The 20653-nt window shown below is 45.8% G+C and overlaps 1 protein-coding gene across 1 annotated transcript in view; it reads right to left on the bottom strand.

The window, feature by feature from the left end:
• JAZF1 (JAZF zinc finger 1) overlaps positions 1-20213 on the bottom strand; it is a 332500-nt gene extending 312287 nt beyond the window's left edge. The window contains exon 1 of the mRNA XM_027075172.2: positions 19853-20213. Within this exon, the coding sequence (XP_026930973.1) occupies positions 19853-19967 (115 nt within the window). The 5' untranslated portion in view covers positions 19968-20213. The remainder of the gene's footprint in view (positions 1-19852) is intronic.
• Between the last annotated feature and the right edge of the window lie 440 nt (positions 20214-20653).

Genomic DNA, 20653 nt, shown 5'->3' with positions numbered 1-20653 from the left:
TCACAGAGCGGCTCAACCAGAACCTGGGGGGGTGTCTGATACCAGGAACCACTCCCTGAGCCCCCAGGAGGTGTGATGTACAGTGGAGGGAAAGGAGGTTTCCAACTGGCAGGTCAGCCGTTTTCCATCCCCTGGGACACTGGCTCAGAACTGGGGGGAAGAGAAAGGTCACACGATCCAGCCATAAGTTAGTCCCAAAGCTTCTCTGAAGCCCTCTGTGCTGGGAAAGGGCCTCATAGGTAGGGTCCCCAACCTTCCCAGCCTTGCCGCACAGCTCAGGAATTTATAAGACGGGCACATGGGGCCACCCAAATTAAAGTCTTTGGATTCTTACGTAATCTCATTATGGAAAAGATTCCTCCCTAACCAGAGAAGGAGATTCCTCTGTTTTTTGTGACTAAGGAGAAATCATTTAGAGTCACACGCTCTATCAACTGAGCCAGGCACCCCTATTTTTACTTTAAGACTTAATTTCCCTGTGTGCAATGTTTATCCATGCCTTCTTTTTAAAAAATGTTTATTTTTGAGAGAGAGCGCGTGCTCGCACGTGCACATGCAAGTGGAGGAGGGGCAGAGAGGGAGACAGAGGATCTGAAGTAGGCTCTGCACTGACAGCAGAGAGCCCAACGCACGGCTTGACCCCCATGGACGGTGAGATCATGACCTGGGCCAAAGTCCGATGCCTAATCGACCGAGCCACTCAGGCGCCCCAATGCTTATTCATTAGTCCCAATGTATGGCTCTCACATTCTCTGGAAGGTGTAGGGACAGCAATCTCATGTTTATATAGGATTAGAATCACTGTAGGGCAAATTTCTATCTCTGTAAATTTCAAATCCTTCTGGACTTTTTCTATTTTTTTTATTGCATATTCTAAAATGCTTATTTTGAGAGAGAGAGAGAAGGAGAGAATGTGCATGCAAATGGGGAAGGGGCAGAGAGCGAGAATCCCAAGCAGGCTCTGCACTACATGAGCGCACAGCCTGATGCAGGGCTCAACCTCAGGAACCCTGAGATCATGACCTGAGCTGAAAACAAGAGTTGGACACTTAACTGACAGAGCCACCCAGGCGCCCATGGACTTTTTCTATTTCCAATAAATGACCTCTGTGATAATGGATTACTGTTTACTCACATCCCTACCCCTCCCTTGCTCTATCAATTCTGTGCGTGGTCACATGACTTGATTTGGCTAAAGGAACACGATGGACGTAACATGGTAGAGGTCTTGATTTTTTTATTTTTTTCTGATGGCATAATTTTATTTTATTTTTTTAAATATAATCTATTGTCCAATTGGCTAACATACAATGTGCACACTGTGCTCTTGGATTTGGGGGTAGTTTCCTGGGGTTCATCACTTACATACAACACCCAGTGCTCATCCCATCAAGTGCCCTCCTCCGTGCCCCCATCACCCATTTTCCCCTGTCCCCCACCCCCCCCATCCACCCTCAGTTTGCTCTCTGTATTTAAGAGTCTCTTACGGTTTGCCTCCCTTCCTCTCTGTTTGTAACTATTTTTTCCCCTTCCCTTCCCCCATGGTCTTCTATTGGTTTCTCAAGACCCACACTTGCTTGAAAACACATGATATCTGTCCTTCTCTGACTGACTTATTTCACCCAGCCTAATACCTCCCAGTTCTCTTGATAGAGGTCTTTAAATAAGCTTCCATGACTGGTGTGGCACGTGTGCTCCTGTGGTCCACCATGAGAAGAGCGTGAAACTAGGAGCTGCTGCCCCTTCAGCCTGGTCTCTAAAATGAACACGTCAGCTAACCTGTGCCCAACCCGCAGCGGACCAGTCGACTGGCAGCCTGAAGCAGAACCACTCTGCTGAATCCCTCTGCAGACCAGACAGCGTGGGAACGACTGCCCACCGTGAGAGCCACTGAGTTTGGGGATCATTTGTGATGCTGCATTATCGTGCCCGCAGCTGACCAATGGCATCACCATTTTATATCAACTGGCAAGGCTAAATTACAGGTACACATCTACGGATTTCCGGGCAACGCACGCTCTTTGATTTTTCTCTTGGACCGCACAGGCACCCTGTCACCCAAGACACGCCATTTCTCGACTACTGGAACGAAGATCCTGGCAGGTTAGAGTGTCGTAGATGGGTTCACAGACCCTCAATAAAAGCAAAAGCTCATTTTGACTGTGAAACGTTTATGCTAACATCTTCCCATACGATGCAGACGTAGGAAACCAGAAGCTATTCTTCACAGAAGACATACGTAAAATACTACAATTTCAGAATAAAAAGGGTACTGATGGTAAAATAGTATCTTCAGGCTCATGGTCTCTCTAATCTCCCTCAGTAATTCTTCTGTCCTTCTGTCAATATGTTTTAAGTTACTATTGTCAAGACCATTGTCTCGTCTCTCCTCCCCACAGCCTCCCCACCCCACCCCCTGATTCTGGTAATACTCCTATCACTAAAATCTATGCAAGATTTCACAAAGCTCCTGAAAAACATTTTTTTTTCAACGTTTATTTATTTTGGGGACAGAGAGAGACAGAGCATGAACGGGGGAGGGGCAGAGAGAGAGGGAGACACAGAATCCGCAACAGGCTCCAGGCTCTGAGCCATCAGCCCAGAGCCTGACGCGGGGCTCGAACTCACGGACCGCGAGATCGTGACCTGGCTGAAGTCGGACGCTTAACTGACTGCGCCACCCAGGCGCCCCGTGAAAAATATTTTTTAAAGAAATCTGTAGGTCCCCACAGTTTAGGAACTGCACCAAACAGGACTTTTTCATGCATCATGATTACTGATAAGCCTGGTTTTCACTCCCACTTCAAGATAAAATAGCACACACTACATGAATTACATCAGCCAAATGAATTAGTCCAAAATTTTTATTTCAATATAGGTTTTGAAATACGAATGAGACTTTGGGGATTGAACAAAAATTCCAATGAGATGTGCAAGCAAATGAGATGTGAAGAGATCTAGAGGCCAGTTTCCCAGATCTCTATAGGGCACTTTGCAGGCAACAACGGGGTCCTTGAGTGATTTGAAAGTTACAGAAAGCATAGCGGAAACCATAACCATAATGAAGCTGCACAACATTCCATGTCATTTGGAGCCAGAATTAATTTTTTTAAAGATTTTTAAATTTTCAGTACAATTTACTCCCTAACGTGGGGCTCGAACTCATGACCCCAAGATCAAGAGTCGCATGCTCCACAGATTGAGCCAGCCAGGCGCCCCGTGACTGGAATTATTTTAATTCCATTTGGTGACACTGGCTGATACACAGGTCTACAGGTGGATGCCAATGGTTCCAACCCTATTCCTCACCACGGTCTTCCTTTCTCCATCTCCTCCCACATCAGCCTCCTTGCTGCTGCTCAAACATACAGACACTCCTGCTCTGGCCCTTTGTCTTTGCTGGTCCTTCTGCTGCCTGGAACATTCTTCCCCCACAGACCCAAATGGCTCCTTCATGCCCCTACTTCATTCAGGTCCCTTTGGAGACGCCTCCCCCTCGGAGGCCAGCCCAAGCTACCTTATCTCAAACAGGCCTCTCATCCTCTCTCTTCGACTCACTCTATTTTCTCCTCACAGCATTATGACTTTGAGGTTCTTATGTGTTTGTATTTTTTCTTGCTTCTCCCATGAGCGTGGACTGTGTGTAGTTCACTACCATGCCCCAGCTCCTGGAGAGTGCCCGTAGGGTTCACACGCAAGAAATATTTACTAAATACATAAACTGGGAGTTTTAGAAGTTGCTGCATGGAAAAAAAAAAAAAGAAAACATTTAATTACTTATTAAATCAGTTTGTTAGACAAAAATCTTTCAATACATAGAATCCATGGGGATAGAGAAGTATGAAAATAACTAAAAGGACCCTCAGCAATAGAGTTGGAAACCATATTTTCTTAAGTTTATTTATTTTGAGAGAAAGAGAGAGAGAGAGAGAGAGAGAGACGTGCACACATGCACAGGCAGGGGAAGAGCAGAGAGAGGAGAGAGAGAGAATCCCAAACAGGCTCCACACTCTCAGCGTGGAGCCGAAGGTGGGGCTCACGCTGGCGAACTGTGAGATCACAACCAATCTGAAATCAAGAGTCCCATGCCTAACCGACTGAGCCCCCCAGACGTCCCCAAGCCATTTTCTTATCCAACTACTGAGAAGTCACATAAGCCTGGACCAGCTGCTTAAGTGTATCAAATCCCAGTACACTCTTTAAGGGGGAAAACCATTGTAAGTCTGTTCTATAGGACTGAAAAATATTTCAATCATTGTCAAGTACCACTTAGAAACAAAGAAGTTAAATATTCTCTGCAATCAGTACACAACTCAACTATTGCCCCTCGACCTTCTAAAACAAGGCCTATCTCAGAACTTCCCTGAGAAGCTTCCAGCATTTGAGTATGTGACATTTCAAGGACTGCTCTTAAAGAGGTGTACAGCCACTCGACCAGGAGAGCACAGCATTTGGTTAGATTCCTATAGTCGTGTTCTTGGATTGCTTCATAAAAGCCCTACAAATCCTTCTGAATGATTCACAATAAACCTTTACAAACAATGCATACAAAATCATGCCCTATTTTTCCACTGCTTAGTTGGTACAACATGAAAAAATTATGTTTTCTGTTTATATAGCTTAATAAACCTCTCTAGACTCTTAAAATGCCTTTTCTCCTAACTGCAAAATTATATTTATCAAATATGGAAGCATTTTTCTAATCACGTGATCTAACGTCTCAAAAACTTAAATCTGGATAAACGATACTAAATTAAGGCTAGTATATTTTGAAACAGCAAGAATTTGTGTGTGGAATGTTTTAACAGCTCGTGGATTCCTACGACCACTCAGTATGACTTCTACAAACACCAACCAAAACTCGACCAGGGAAATCAAAGTTCTCAAAGTAAAAACGCTTAACAAAAAACAGGAATGTGTAACGTTATTTTGATTCTTCCTCCATCATATTATGGAAACATAAAGAGGACAGAAGAATCTGAGGAATGTGGCACCAGCAGCAGGCATCACGGATGCGAGAAGATGGTCCGATAATATCGGTGTTAATATTTACGGGATGCTTCCTTAGCTGCCCTTCGTATGCATGTTTTAATTTAATCCTGCGCTCTGAGATAAATACTATCTTTATCGGACAGAAGCTGAGGTCCAGACAAGTTAAATATCCTTGGCCAAGGTCACACAGCCGGTAGGGTTCAGGGCAGTCCTGCCTACCCACTCCCCAGTAAAGCCTCCAGCATGGCTTCCTCCAGAAGGCAATGAAGGGAGCTACCTAGAGAGCTTTCTTCTCTTCAGAATTCACCAGAGTTCCAACAGCTAACACACCAAATAGAAGTGGTACCTCACAAAAGCTTGAGATACGAACTATTATTTCCATTTTACTTTTTTTTTTTTTTTAAGTTTATTTACTGATTTTGAGAGCGAGCAAGAGACAGCACATGGGAGGGGCAGAGAGAAAGGGAGAGAGAGAATCCCAAGCAGGTTCCGCGTGCTGTTAGCGCAGAGCCCGGTGCGGGGCTCAAACTCACGAACCTAAGACCATGACCCGAGCTGAAATCAAGAGTTGGTCGCTTAACCGACCGAGCCACCCAGGCACCCCATTTTAGAGATGAAAAACAAGGAGGCACAGAGAGGTTACATACTTGACTGAGGAAAAGTCAGGATCCCCAGTGAGGTAAGTAGCTTCCAGCAACCGCAGGCTGGACCACTGTTCTACTGCTATTCTCTCTACTCCTCTTGGCCAAGCACTCTCGCCCACTCATGACTTTAACCTCCTGGGCTTCTTCATCTGTGGAATTAGCTAGTTGGACTAGACGACCTCTAAGTTTCCTTCTGGCTTCTCAGGGACCCGGTGCTCAATTCATCCGCTTGAAATCATCCTTTTGCCACGATGAAAACACCCAGGATAGAGTATTTCAGTGATCCTGCTTTTTTTCCCCCCGGGGGAGGGAAATGCACCCAAATCATGATCTTAATATACTTTCAGGATTAAGGCTCATTTTTTTAGAATTTGGTATCAAAGAAAACTTGACATCACAAAGTTTTCATTAAAAAAAAAATAGCTAACCATTTCCTGAAAAGAAATGGCAATTAAAAAACAAAACAAAATCATAAGCTATAATTCCATTACACCTGTGGTAGTCTGTATAGCTTCTTTGCTGGAAACAATGGTCTTCAAAGTTTACTGTGCATCTCAGCATTTATACGTATTCCATTAAAACACATGGCCTATCATCAGTATCTTATTAAAGACGGTGATCAGCGGTGGTGGAAGAGTTTTCTTGCACAGTGTTTTAAAACCATCTGTACTGGTTGCAAACCAATATAAGTATTTCGTATAAAAAAATCATAGTTCTTAGCCTCTAATAAGGACAACAAGATCTGTCAACAATGGCCCGCACTCCAACATGACAGCACGGGGCTGGAGGTGAGTAGTAGTCCTCTTTGTAAGCAAAGCAAGGGCTCTCTTTAGTTGGCCAGAGTCCCCACCACTCCCAAGTAGGTTGAACTTGTCACTTTACACACACACTGTGTCCTGAGGGCATGAAGTTTGAGAAGTTGAGGATACAGGTTTTGCAGCTTAGGCATTTCTGCTCTAACTACACATCTGAGATGGTATCCCATATTCAAAACTGCTAGGGGTGCCTGGGTGGCTCAGTCGGTTAAGCATCCGACTTTGGCTCAGGTCATGATCTCACGTTCGTGGGTTCAAGCCCCGCATCGGGCTCTGTGCTGACAGGTCAGAACCTAGAGTCTGGAGCCTGCTTCGGATTCTGGTCTCCCTCTCTGCCCCTCCCCTGCTCATGCTGTCTCTCTCTCGCTCCAAAATAAATAAACATAACATAAAAAAAAGTTTGTTGGTTTTTTTTAATTTTTTTTTTAACGTTTATTTATTTTTGAAACAGAGAGAGACAGAGCATGAACGCGGGAGGGTCAGAGAGAGGGAGACACATAATCTGAAACAGGCTCCAGGCTCTGAGCTGTCAGCACAGAGCCCGACACAGGGCTCGGAACTCACGGACCGCGAGATCATGACCTGAGCCAAAGTCGGCCACTTAACCGACTGAGCCACCCAGGCGCACCAAAAAAAGTTTTTTTTTTTAAACCTGCTCTACATTCAACGCTTGCCTTCAGTCAAACTCAAAACTGCAGCTATAGAATGGAAACCCCAAAAGGTCACACCTCTTTAAAAGTGTTATTCCTTTTTTTAAAAATCCACAATCTTCGCAATGCTAGTGACTCCATCAGTGGGAACCAACGGGTTCCCAACTTTGACAACAAATTAGAATCTACTTTGACAAGGGCTCAGACCCAGCTCACCCCAGGTCAATCACATCATAAGCTCTGGGGGTGGAGCCAGCTGTCCTTATTTTGTCCGGGTTCACCCATGTGATTCTGAGGACAACTCACGTTGTCATACAGGGACTCATAAATTAATAAGACTGATTGCCACAAACCACAGATAAGAAGAACTCTCGTTACTTTGCAACATAGGTTACATCGACATGTAAGATGCCCTTCACTTTCTGGGTTTTGACAAAATGTTATTTCTTTCTTCCAACATCTAATGTGAAATGTGCACATAACTTAGTAGCTCTTAGCCAAATTTCCTGTCTGGTGTTCACACATTTTAAACAACAAATATTTTGGTGTGGGCCTCTGGAAGTGCTGAAGTGAGGCCAACGTACAAAAGGGAGTTTCCAGCTCAGGCAGAATATTGAGACATATTAAAGCACACACTGTCAAACAAAGAGTTGGTGCCAGACTCCAGATGTCTAGTGTTAAAAATATCCTATCAAAAGATCTCCTCGGTAAAGATCTGAAATTGAAACTATCTATAGAGTGCTTGGGGCCGATGAAATGCCCGTGTGATATCTGCTGAGTCCTGAAGAGGTATTTTAGTCCACAGTCCACCAGCCTGTCCACTATCTCAATGAAGTGAGAACAGCAGAGGAAAGGAGGGGCCTGGAAAAAGTTAATCTAGAATTTCTGAGGTGAAGGCTGTCTGTAACACATACCGAGCTTACAAAGAAACTCCAAAACCCCGTTTCCTTCATTTGATGTTTGATACCTGAAGACGCACGGGCATAATATAGGCTTATTTATGCTTATTATCATGGTGTTCAGTTTACTTAACAGTAAGCTGTACAAATACGTCTTTACAGATTTCCCTGCTTCTGCCATTACTTAGATAATTACACCAGGTACTGACAATCAGGCAGCTAAATTAGCATTCGAGAGGCTTTCACGGGATGATTTAGGTAAGAAAAAACTGGTGCGTCAATTCTAAGTCCAGATGTGCTGCTGTGCCAGCTGTTCAAGGCCTGGTGATGGAGTAATATGACCTAAAACGTGCTCTCTCGGGAAAGGACACCAGGGAAGTGTCCGGGAGAAAGGGCTCTTAAGCACACCCAGGACGACTAGGGCTTTGGCTCTAAATTCACAGTGTTTACAACCGAGTCCCGTTGTGTGATAACCGGTCCAAACACAACTTTAGATTCACACACGTGACCATAATGCCAATGCTTTAATTTGGAGATCTGGAGTCAGAAGTTTGTGTGTGCAGTGTTAGGTATTATGTTTCTCGGGAGTCCCCTACCCCAGGTAAATAAGGATCCGTGAGGGAGGGGAAACCAGTTAGCACCTTCAGACAATACGGTAATTGCAACCACTTTAAAACTGCTGACTTATTATTTCTGTCGTGATTGCGACGATGGGATGCTCAATGGGATGCTCGTGGACCCTTCCAACCACTGTAAACTCCAGGAGTCTGGAAACATTTCTAGTTCTACCAGAAGGCAGGCATCCAAGCATCTCCCCAAACTGCTCTCTTTGGAAATCCAACCTTTCTTCTGTACGTCATCAAGCACTCAGGTATACAAGGGCCTTCTATTAAAATGTAAGTATCTTTTAACTTTATTTCTTTTTGACACAGAGCGAGAGTGCAAGTGAGGGAGGGGCGGAGAGAGAGGGAGAGAGACAGGATCCCGAGTAGACTCCGCACTGTCAGTGCAGAGCCCAACACAGGGCTCGACCCCATGAACCGTGAGATCGTGACCTGAGCCGAAATCAAGAGTTGGACGCTTGACCGACTGAGCCATCCGGGCTCCCCTAGAATGTAAATATCTTGTACAAGGGCACAGCTTAGGCTGTATAGAGCAGGTACTAAGGAATAGGAGGACACCTGAGAGCAAAGCCTACCCCACACTCCCCTGAGCCTTTTACTGGCCATGTGCTTCATGCTATGTTATTTGCTCTATGTCTCGGTCTGTATCTAGTGTCAAATGGGACTCATGTGCCATTCTTAAGCAATACATTAAAAGCAATTAGCCTGTGCCTCACTAGTAGGTGCTTCCTAAACAGTAGATATTGTTACTATTTGATACAAACAAGAAGACTGTCAGAATTGTCCCCGTTGGAAAACCTAAAAGGTAGATGTCTCCAGTTCTGTCCAGCTTCACAAGCCAAGTGACTCCCCATCCCATCCCCCCGCCTCCTTTATACCAAACTGCCCTAGCAGAGAGGTGAGAGGAAGCAAGGTACACTTTTGTCCTAGCATTGTTGAAGCCCTAGAATGTTCTAGACAACCAAATATTGTAGGTAAGGCAAGAAATAATTCAACGAAGCTTCTTAATATTCTCAACATGGAACAGGCCTAACCAAGTTCAGTTCCCAAGTGTGAAAATAAAGACATGGATTTTTTTTCCAAATCTCCTTAAAAAAAAAGAAAGTCTTCTTCAAATTTCCTTAATATAAACTGCCTTGGACTAACTGGTATTTGCATGGCTCCCATAAATATATACCTACAAACACGTAAATATATTATTCCTCATATATGAATGCTTCCAAGATGTTTTTGACCGCCTCAGGTTACCCCTGCAACTTATTCTTCTCACAGTCCAAAGCACTTCTCAATTTTCGTTCGCATTTCATTTCTGAAAACACATCTTGAGGAAGAGCCTAGGAAGATGACCAGGCCCATCCACCTGGAAGGGGCTGTGTTTTGGCGGGAGGCAAAGTTTACAAGTGGTTACCATGGAGTATGGTGGGCAGGCACTACGGACAAAGGGGGAAGAGCCAACTATAACGATGCACCTATCTGAGGTGGGAGAGGCTTTCTGTTCTGCAGGAAAATATTTCTGTTTTATAATCTTACCAAAATAAACATTCTGGTTCGTATCTCACTAGATAAGGTATTTAACTAATACAGTAGCATATTTAACTCCAAATTGGAAGTACTCCTAGGATGGGGTAATATTTATTTCATAGGCTTACAGTGAGGGTAAATTAAATATTGTATGAAAATTGGGGTGCCTGGGTGGCTCAGTTGGTTAAGAATCCAACTCTTGATTTTGGTTCAGGTCATGATCTCAAGGTTCAGAAGCTCAAGCCCTGCGTAGGGCTCTGCACTGACAGTGTGGAGCCTGCTTGGGATTCTCTCTCTCCCTCTCTCTCTCTCTCTGCCCCTCCCGTGTGCGCCTTCTCTCTCTCAAGATAAATAAAGAAACATTAAAATAAATAAATATTGTACAGAAATTGGTTAATACAGTCTTTGGCACAGGGTAGTGACTCCCTAACTGGGTTCAAGAAATAATTCCATGCTTTGTGAGGCCGGTAGATTTAGACCCTCTTTATGGGGGCAAAAAAAAAGTTACAAATACAAAATTATTACAAAAGTTATCATTTATTTAGATTAAGAAATCACAACACAATGCAAAATTTTTAAAGCTACCATTACCAAAACATCACAAAATCTGGAACAAGAAACCAGTAATGAATTAACCACCTGACACGCTGCTGTATATATTTCTTTTGGGCTTCATGTTCTTCGATTACTTCTCATAGAACAATGATTTATGTTAATATCATTCCCTATGAGGACATTAGTATTTTCTATAAATCACTCTTTCCTCAAGTGTGGGTGATCCATACTTATTTTTAATTATTGATAATTCAGAAAAGTTACTTTCTGCCTCACGGCTCCTTATTAGTAATGCCATAGAAATTTTTTGGATCGTTGTCAAATTTGTGAACACTTTTATTTCCTTTCGTATACGAGCCGTAAGAATTCAGGGCATTTCAAGTTTTCTTGTGCACTGACTAACTCCAAATATTCTCTGTGTTGATGACACTCATTAGCCAGTTTGTTGTCAATATTCTTTGTTGTCGATACAGACGCACTTGTGTCAAAAAAGCAAGAAACTTAAACACAGAATTTCCATAAAAAACATAGTGCATTTATAAATGTACACTTATACCTCACATTGCATTATATATAATTATATATAATTTTATGATATATAAATATATATAAGTATATACAAACATACAATATATATATGTATACTATAAATATTATACATATATATTATATTGCATCATGAAGTATATTCCTAACAAAAGGAACTTCCAACCTAACCACACTTAGATAAGAAACGAACTCCCTGCTTAGAAATTTAACAAACACAAGAATTTTCCAGACTAGCTTCTGGCTCCATACATTTCAAACTAATTCCTACTGGTAGATGTCAGAGTACACATTCATACTGCAATACTTCCTCCGGCCGGCCCTGCCCCTTTATGGGAGGGCCCCAGGCGGGCTGGCACAGTGGGCAGTGTTCCTGGGAAGTGACTCCCATATGCAGGTGGCTAGGAATAACTTCACTAGACACAGAGATGACCATGAATCACAGAAATATGTACCAGTATGCCCAAGCTAAGTGTGTCCCCAATTCGACTTCCCCCTAGCTGTATCTCAAAAAGACTCTCCACCCCGATGTCACTGGACCCAAGGAGATAGGTGACAGGAGGGATGTCAGAGTGGAAAAGAAAAACTTTAACCAACCGCTGCTAATCTTACTTGTTCAAATTTGACAAGCTACGATCCCACGATCGCACACTGCTAGGGCTCCTCCAGGATCTTGGAAAGGACTGTGTGGATCCTGGTAATGTATTCAGACGTGATAAAACACGTGTTGTCCAAGCGCAGGGCCCTGGGGCTTGACCTTCATTGGCTTCATAATATATCTGCCTCTGTGGTCCTTACTATTACTCATTGTTTATCTCAGTCCGTACATATCTAGTCTCTCCAAATAAATTTCAACTCCTTGGTGACAGGAAGTACTGTCTCAAGTACAAACATATAGTAAATACTCAAAAATGTGTGCGGTAGTCCTCACTATACATAGTGATTTTGACGGAGTCAGAAAGAGAGCAAGTATATGTATAATATAAATGTATATATGTATTATGTACATACATATAAATATACACACACACATATATATGTACACACATATGTGGGTGTGGAGATATTCACACACACATATAAATATATTTAGATATGTATTATACACATATATGTATTTTACATGTTATATGTGTCATTTATCTATATAGTATGTCTATACATCAATTCTCTATATAATATCAAAGAGACAGTGAGTCGTTCCATGTTAACGACATGGCATCCAGATCTTGTCCCTTCAAGAGATCTATCTCAGAAGAAAGTCACCATTATAGCCTGGCAGACAATGAACAGGGCTTCCTTTAGGAGGCCAGTGGGTGAACCAGACAAGGGCCACTCTGGCCATTTGGAGACTATCAATGCTGGACAGAGAGTCTGTAGTCAGTGACCCAAGAAGAGACACTTTTACTCCTGCCAAAGTGGAGAGAGAGCTACTGGGAAGCCTTCATCCTTAAAGAGAATATCCATTAATGTGGTCCCTGCTTGCAGCTGGCCTTTTAAAAAAAATAAATAATGGGTGAAAATGACTGCAACATTCCAGTGCTTAGTGCAAGGGGAAAATATAATTTTCTTTAAACTGATTTAGCACATTAAATGAAAGGCTTGTTTTTTTCCAACAAATTTCTGACATTTGCAGTTTCTGATTTTCAGATTCTAAATAAACAACATGTGCCATTCAACACTTGAGCGAGGTCAACATGGAACAAATCTATTGCCTCATCATGAAACAAAATGTATTATCTGAAATCCAGCAACTTCAGTAGTACACAGGCCCTATCAGCACTGTCAAGGTCTGAGGGCAGGGATAAGAAGGGGGTGGGAGAGAGGCAATATAAAGAATTGTGGGGTGTGGTTCTTGTCCTGACAGCAAAAGCTGGAAAAAAGGGAGGATTTTTTATTTATTTTTTTACATTTTATTTATTTTTGAGAGAGAGAGTGAGAGAGCACAAGCGGGGGAGAGGCAGAGAGAGGGGGAGACACAGAATCCGAAGCAGGCTCCAGGCTCTAAGCTGTCAGCACAGATCCCGACGCGGGGCTCGAACTCCCAGACTGCGAGATCATGACCCGAGCCGAAATCAGACGCTCAACCAACTGAGCCACCCAGGGGCCCCTACAAATTAGGGAGGATTTTTAAGGGGTCTGATAACTGTCCTATCTCTCAGATCTCAGTCTTAAACACAAGACCTTTGGCTTCCAGACAGTTAGAGGAAAGCCCCCTGCATCAAGAGTCACCAGCCTACTGTAGCCTTGAGGCTTCTTCACTGTCATCAGTGGGAAGCATCGCCATCAGTTTATATCTCTAGTATTGTCACAGTGGGAGAGGTCTTCAAAATAGACGCATTCTAAAGGAAGCTATTTTCCACATATGGAGGCTTTTGTCAACCCAGTCAATCAGTTGCAGGCAGTTTTTCTGTGTGTGCATCTCAGTCACACATCAGAAAACATGGACACTACAACAAGAAAACAATCAGAAGCTTGTGAAACTTAGGAGACAGAATGTTCACTAGCAACGTCCCATAAAGGGTGATTTGACTATTTAGAGGTGAGAACCGGCTAAATGGAAAAACGATTTTGGAGAATGCTGTGAAGTTTTGGATTTAGGGTTCCTCCACACAGCGTGTGATACGCATGCACACGCATGCACACGCATGCACTTGAAACCTTGCCTGGCTCTGTACCTGGGACCTTCTTGTGAACCATGGGAGGGAGTAACAGGGCATCACACCGCCAAGCCACAAGGTGTAGGCAAAGAGCAGGGCAGACAGTGACAAGCCTTTCATTCATTCATTTAGTCATTCAGTCATTCCTCCCCCCCACAGGAAATGTCCTCATGGGAATGTGCCCACAAGCTCCAAGCACAGTGCCTCTTTCTAGTCCTGGCTTTTTCCAAATAAAAACAGGCCACAAGGAAAGGCCATGTTGGAAGCCACTGGCCTTGACACCACTTTCCAGTCCACAGTGGCAAAGGCCTTTGCCCGCACCTAAAGTACCTCTGGCCACGAAGAACAGAAAGTAGCCAGAGCCTTCGACCCCAATCTGGACGATTGGATGTCTTCCCATTTCCCATTTTCAACCTTTCCTGGGAAAGGCCTGATGATTTCACATGGTTGTAGGTAGACACAACCCACCTTCTGTTCACCTCGAATGTAGACTTTCACAGTAGGATTGCAAACATACTCATTTAGTAAATACACAAAATGCAAAAGAAATTGGCTGACTGTGCTGTAAATGAGTACTTTACACAGGCTAGTTCACTTAATCTTCATCAGCCACTGCATGGGGTAGGTGCTGTTATTGTCTTCATTAAACAGAGGCAGAAACTGAGGCACAGTGTCACTGAGCCATTTGTCCACGGTCAAATAGCTGACAAGTGTCAGAGGTGTATATTCAAACCCAGGCAAGTAGGTTCACTATGCTACCCCTCAGATGATCCTCCCTTCAAGAGTTCAGAGCTACTTCAGTGGGGATAATAAGGGCTTACTAACCTATTACATACCCATTTATTTAGTATATTGGGGTGCCGTTTTAGAAGATAATGCAAATACTATTGTTGGAGCCCAATTCTACACTACGGGTAGTACAGTAACTACCTTATTTTTCTTTCTAAGGACTTTGATTTCTACTAATTAGACGGTTTACAAATCTACCATCTGACATGAAGCAGCATGGATTTTTTTTACCTTGGTTTTGGAAATGAGGAAACTAACAAGTAGAAACTCACAAGAAACCTGCTGACATTCAGGGTCAAGAACCACCAAGTCATAGCTACAGTGAGTCACTAGGTCAACAATATTTCATCTCCTGATGGGGCCTCCACAGAAAAATCTGAGTCAACAACAGCAAAGCTGAGGCTCCTAACATCTGAGGAAAGTTCTAAATGAGCCGCTAGTTTAGTAACAAGAATAACTGAATTGGGTCAGATTTCTCTGTTACAGTTTAAGAGGTATGGTCTGCCTCGGGGCCTTTACACTGTCTGTTCCCTCCGCCTAGACCTTGATGTTCCCCTCGTGTCCTCATGGCTAACTTCCTCCCTTCTGGCAAGGTTTTGGCTTACCTCTTAGCTTCTCATTCTCAGTGAAGCCTGTCCTGACCAGCCAATTAAAAATGCTAACAATTCCTCCTCTCAATCCACCTTAGCCTGCTCGTTCTCTTTTCCATACTGCTAACCACCTTCCAACATCCTACTTAACTTATTCTTCTGCTCATTGCTTACTATCTCCCACCACTAGAAAATAAACTCCCCAAAGGATCTTTGCCACCAAAAAATACCAAGAGCCTAGAACTGTGCCTGGTACAAAACAGATGCTAAATATTATGACATAAATAAATTCAAAATGCAGAGGAACGTTTACAAATATACCAAATAATCAAATTTAGTAAGAATGGGGACGTCTAGGTGGCTCAGTTGGTTAAGCGTCCGACTCTTGATTTCAGGTCAGGTCATGATCTCACAGTTTGCGACATTGAGTCCCACATAGGGCTCTGTGCTGCTGGGATTCTGTGTCTCCTCTCTCTATGCCCTTCCGCCCCCCTCCCCCCACTTGGCATGCACTCTCTCTCTCTCTCTCTCTCAAAATAAATAAACATTTTTTTTTTTTTTAATCTAGTAAGGATGATTAAATACTTGCCTTTCTGAATCCAAAAGCCAAAAGATTTCTCTGCACTGGGATGCATGGACAGAGCAGGCATTTCATGAGTCTGTGACATTGACCTTCAGTGCTAAATTTAGTGCCCTTGGTGTTTCTGAGATTCCTAGCTACCAGTTCAGCTTCACCTATCCAGGATGTGCACGTCAAGAGTGTTCCTACAAACTCAAGTACCTACTCACAGTAAGAAGCAAACAAATCTTGATCAGCTTTTCCCGTCTCCAGGAAACAGAGCTGGGCTATGAATGAATTGAGAGCAAGCTGATAGAGAAACACTTCACAATTGCAGGGCTATGGGATTTCTAGGCAATTTAAGTTGAGGGGAGGGCTTCAGCTGGGATATGGGGGTTGTACACAGAGACAGGTGCTCCAGGACCAACCTAGCAATGAAAGGCAAGGACGGGGGTGCCTGGGTGGCTCAGCCGGTTGAGCGTCCAGCTTCGGCTAAGGTCATGATCTCACAGTTTGTGGGTTCGAGCCCCGCATCGGACTCTGTGCTGACAGCTCAGAGCCTGGATCCTGCTTCCAATTCTGTGTCTCCCACTCTCTCTGCTCCTCCCCCACTCATGCTCTCTCTCTCTCCTTCAAAAATAAATAAAAACATTGAAAAATTAAAAAAAAAAAAAAAGGCAAGGACAAACTCTGGAACACAAGTGCTGCCCTCCTCCAGGAAGAAGAGAGCTAAGACAGAGGACGGTGAAAAATCACACTTCCCATGGCTCTACATAGCCCCAAATCCTTTTTCCTATGGGGACAGGAAAATGGTTAAAAATAGGAGCTACATGTACATATGTAACAGAACAGAGACAGCTATTCTAAACTTAATGCACTTAATTAATCTGAATTAAAAAATACAATTTTAATGAAAACTACGGGCCTCGGGCACTGAAGGCCTTGAAAAATCTGTCAAGCGAGAAACACGCCACAGTCCCATAAGTCTTCATTGCATTATTGCTTAAGAATTTTGACTAGTGCTTAGATAGTAATAACTCAGAAAGGTCCCCAAAATGGAACTACTACCTGAACATATTTCTAGTACTCTCATGATCGCTAACTACAAGCTCCGCGCAAAAATGAAGGATAATATTAACATAGATCTTTTAATAGTCCTTTCAAGCATCTTTTTAATGTGGCCACTCAGTAACAAGGCCGTGAAATCAGTAAGTCAATCAGGAAAAATAAACATCTGCCTCCAAAACCTTATAGCCCAAACCACAAACAATAAATACCACTTAACAATACACACAGAGCTTTCACTAAATGCTTGGTGTGCTATATCTGCACTCAAGACCCTTCATCAAGTGTATTTATGTGACACTGCCTACTAATCAGGTTGTTTTTATTCTTCCTGAGGTCAGTTCTTACTTGCGCATATAGGGCTGTTTTTGAAAGCCCCCTAAGGGGCCTCTCCTCAACAGAGGCACCCAACAGTTGAAGTTCATCTCTTCATTCAGGGAATTTCAAGTGTTTGTTCATTTTAGCATTTACTTTCCATAAAGTTGGCTGGTTTTAAACTAATTCCAAAGTACAGTCATGGGTAGTCTTGCCACACAGTGTGCCTAAGTCATAACTATGGTTATAAATTTAATTCTTCAATATTTTCATTAAGAGAAAAGAACTAGCCCTTTGGGGAGGGCCCTTAAAAGCTGAGTTTCAGAAAACTTTACAGAACCTTTAGCCCTCTGGGAAAATGTTTACCCAATACTAACAACAATTTCTGCAAACTTAAAAAGCTTTTTTGACCCACCAACCATTTAAAACCATCTTCTAATTGATTACAAGCTAAATCCTCAAGAAGGAAAACCGCCTTTAATACATTTTAAACTTATATTTTCTTTTAACCAGCTAGTCCAAGCAGGCAGGCAATGTGGGAAAAATTTAATTGCTCACCTTAATTACAGTTTATCCTGAAATAACTCTTAGCGAAAGTGAATGGGATATGCAATGACAGCCCTAAGTGGGGAAATATTATCTATTTATATAATGTATATTTCTTATGTATATTGTTTTCTATGTATTATTAAAGCAAGGGAAGTAAATTAACTGACAAAATTACTATTGGAACTTTGCATTACTTAAGTCTTACTATTATTTTGAACTGCTCATCATGAAAAATCTGATTTATCCTTAAAGTACCTGCGGTTATGACTATTTAATCATGCTATGAATCAGCAAATTTGTTAAACTCCTGCTTTTAAGACTACCAAAACTTGCCTGATCTCACACCTCCATCGGAGGAAATGGCGTTAACTATCATGTGGATATTTTAAAACTTTGTAAGTTTCAAAACCTGGACAATTACTCATCAGGATTATCTCTTTAAAGACATTCGGTAGACATTTTCAATGATTATTCCCCATTCCGGAAGCCCCTGCCCCTCTTTTCCTATGCTAAACTAGCATTCAACCCTTATTAAGCACCACTGTGTGCAAAGAGAAAGCACTATACCAAGCAAAAGAGCGTAAGGCTCGGCCTCATTTTATTCGTGCATAAATAAACACAGCAGTCGTGATTTATTCTCACAACTTTGTAGGAACGTGAGTTGCATCCACACGGCTGAATCCACAGCATTCATTTGGAAAGGGCTTTCTGGGGTTAATTTACAGGTTGTCCGGATCAGACAGCCCCGATGGGGCATCACGCGGTCCCCTCATCTTCCAGCCCACACGGGACAATTCGTGGGCGCCAGCCACACCTTCTGCAGGTGGCTGGACCGCCGGAGCCAGATGAGCCCGACCCATCTCCCCTCGCAGGGACTCCGGATAGGAGTACGGAAATGCGTGCAAGGACTTGTGCGAATTCAAGGACTTGTTGAAGGGCCCCGGGGTCCTGGGCAGGAAGGGAAGCGGCCTGCCCGCGGGGGGCCCCCTCCCCCGCGGCCACCGAGTCCCCCACGCCCCGGGCGCTGCGCAGGCCGCCGCCGCCGCCGCGGATCCCGGGCGTAGCCGGCGCACCTCGGGCCTAGCACCATTTGAAAGGCAAATCTCAGAGCCGAGGCACATTTAAATGCCCTGCCGCGGCCCCGGGGGATTGCTCTCCAGCACACACAGCCGCAGGGGCCTCCGGGGCCGCCCGGCCTGGGGCGTTGGGCGCGGCCCGCCGGCGCCCCCGGGACCTCAGCCCGCAGCGCCCCGGCGTCCGCGCCAGGCCAGGGCAGGGGCGGGTGCCCAGGGCCCCCAGGCCCGCGTCCCCGGCGGGGCCGAGCGAGCCCCGCGGCGCCGGGAGAGAGGGCTTGAGCGGCGTCCTCCGCCCGCGGCCGCCGGCTCCCGCCCCCTCCCGACGCACCACACCTAGCAACCCGCGCTGACAGGACGCAGTGGCGGCGGCGGCGGGAGGAGGAAGCGGAATGGCTGCCGCGGTGGAGCCACCCCCGCCCCCCCGCTCCCACCTCCCAGCGGCTGCAGCCGCCGCCGAGCCCTGACAGCTCGAGCCGGGGCGGAAGCGGCGGGCGGCGTGCAGCGCCCGCCCCCCGCCGCCCCCGGCGCCTCGGGCCGCCCGGACCACCGGGCCAACTAACTCCGCGCCCCAGCCCAGCGCCGGCCGCCCGGCCCGGCCGCGCCCTCCGCCCCGCGCCCCCTCCCCCGGCGCCCGGCCCCGCCGCCGCATCTCCCCGCCGCCCGGTCCCTCCTCCCGCAGCCCCCGCCGCGGCGCACCCCCACTCCCACCACTTCACCGCCGGCGCGCACGCCCCTCGGAATCCCCCAGCCCGGCCGCCCGCCGGCCCCGGCACCTCGGGGCTCCCGCCCCCCTCCCCCACCCGAGCCCGCTCCCCGCTCCCCCCCCCCCGCCCCAGGCACCTCGCGCCTCCGCATCCCGTCACCCCCACGCCCCGGGCTTGCACACACCCTCCCGCCCCGCCGCCGCCTGCCTCCCTCCTGGCCACCCCTGGCCATTCTGGGGTTCTCGCCTGGGCAGGAGTTTCCGCGCGCCGGGCACCCCCGCCCACCCCCGGGCCATTTACCGATGTGGTTGTCCTCGATGTGCTCGATGAGGTCGGCCAGGGTGGGGAAGTGGAGTCCGCAGCCCCCGAATCGGCAGGTATTGGAGAAGAAGGAGGCGGCGGCGATGCCTGTCATGGTGCTACATCGAGAGCCCCCCTGGTGTCGGCTCTGCGAGCGCCGGGCCGGCGGGCGGAGGGAGGGAGGGAGGGAGGGAGGGAGGCAGGGTGGGGTGAGGAGAGGAGGGGCTGGGGGAGGGGGAGAGAGGCGGGGTGAGGGGAGCGGAGAGAACGGGACGGAGGGAGAGGGGGCTAAGGCGATGGAAGGAGAGCGTAGAGAGACCGGGAGGCAGAGGGGAGGCGGTGGCGGCGGCGGCGGCGTCGGGAGCGGGGGGGGGGGGGGAGGGGGGGAGGCCGCTGCAGCTGGGAGGAGGGACCAGGGCGCGCGGCAACAGCTGTGCGGCCCCAACCTCGGTTCCTGGACTGAGGCCTCACCTGCGAGCTCCTGCCACCAACTTTATCTCTCTCGGCCTGCCCTTCACAGTTGGTAATACGTGCAATCTGTTTGGAGCTTCCTTGGTTATGTATATTACATTCGTGATATATACACATCTATTAATTACACACGCATCCCCGTGATGAGAACTCAGGGAGCTATCCAGGCCCCACTCGGGGACATTTGTTTGCACTTGGCCACCTGTCTAGGTGTGACACTGACATTCACAGGGGACCCAGGAAAGGTAATTGTGTGCACCTTACTCCTTAAACCTTTTTTTTTTTTTTAAGTCATTTTCTCTGGAGGTTTGTACGAACTAATTGATTTTA

Source organism: Acinonyx jubatus, chromosome A2 (assembly GCF_027475565.1).
Source record: "Acinonyx jubatus isolate Ajub_Pintada_27869175 chromosome A2, VMU_Ajub_asm_v1.0, whole genome shotgun sequence".
Lineage (NCBI taxonomy): Eukaryota > Metazoa > Chordata > Mammalia > Carnivora > Felidae > Acinonyx > Acinonyx jubatus.
The sequence above is the reverse complement of the archived record's forward strand: the minus strand, read 5'-3'. Positions and strand labels throughout refer to the sequence as shown.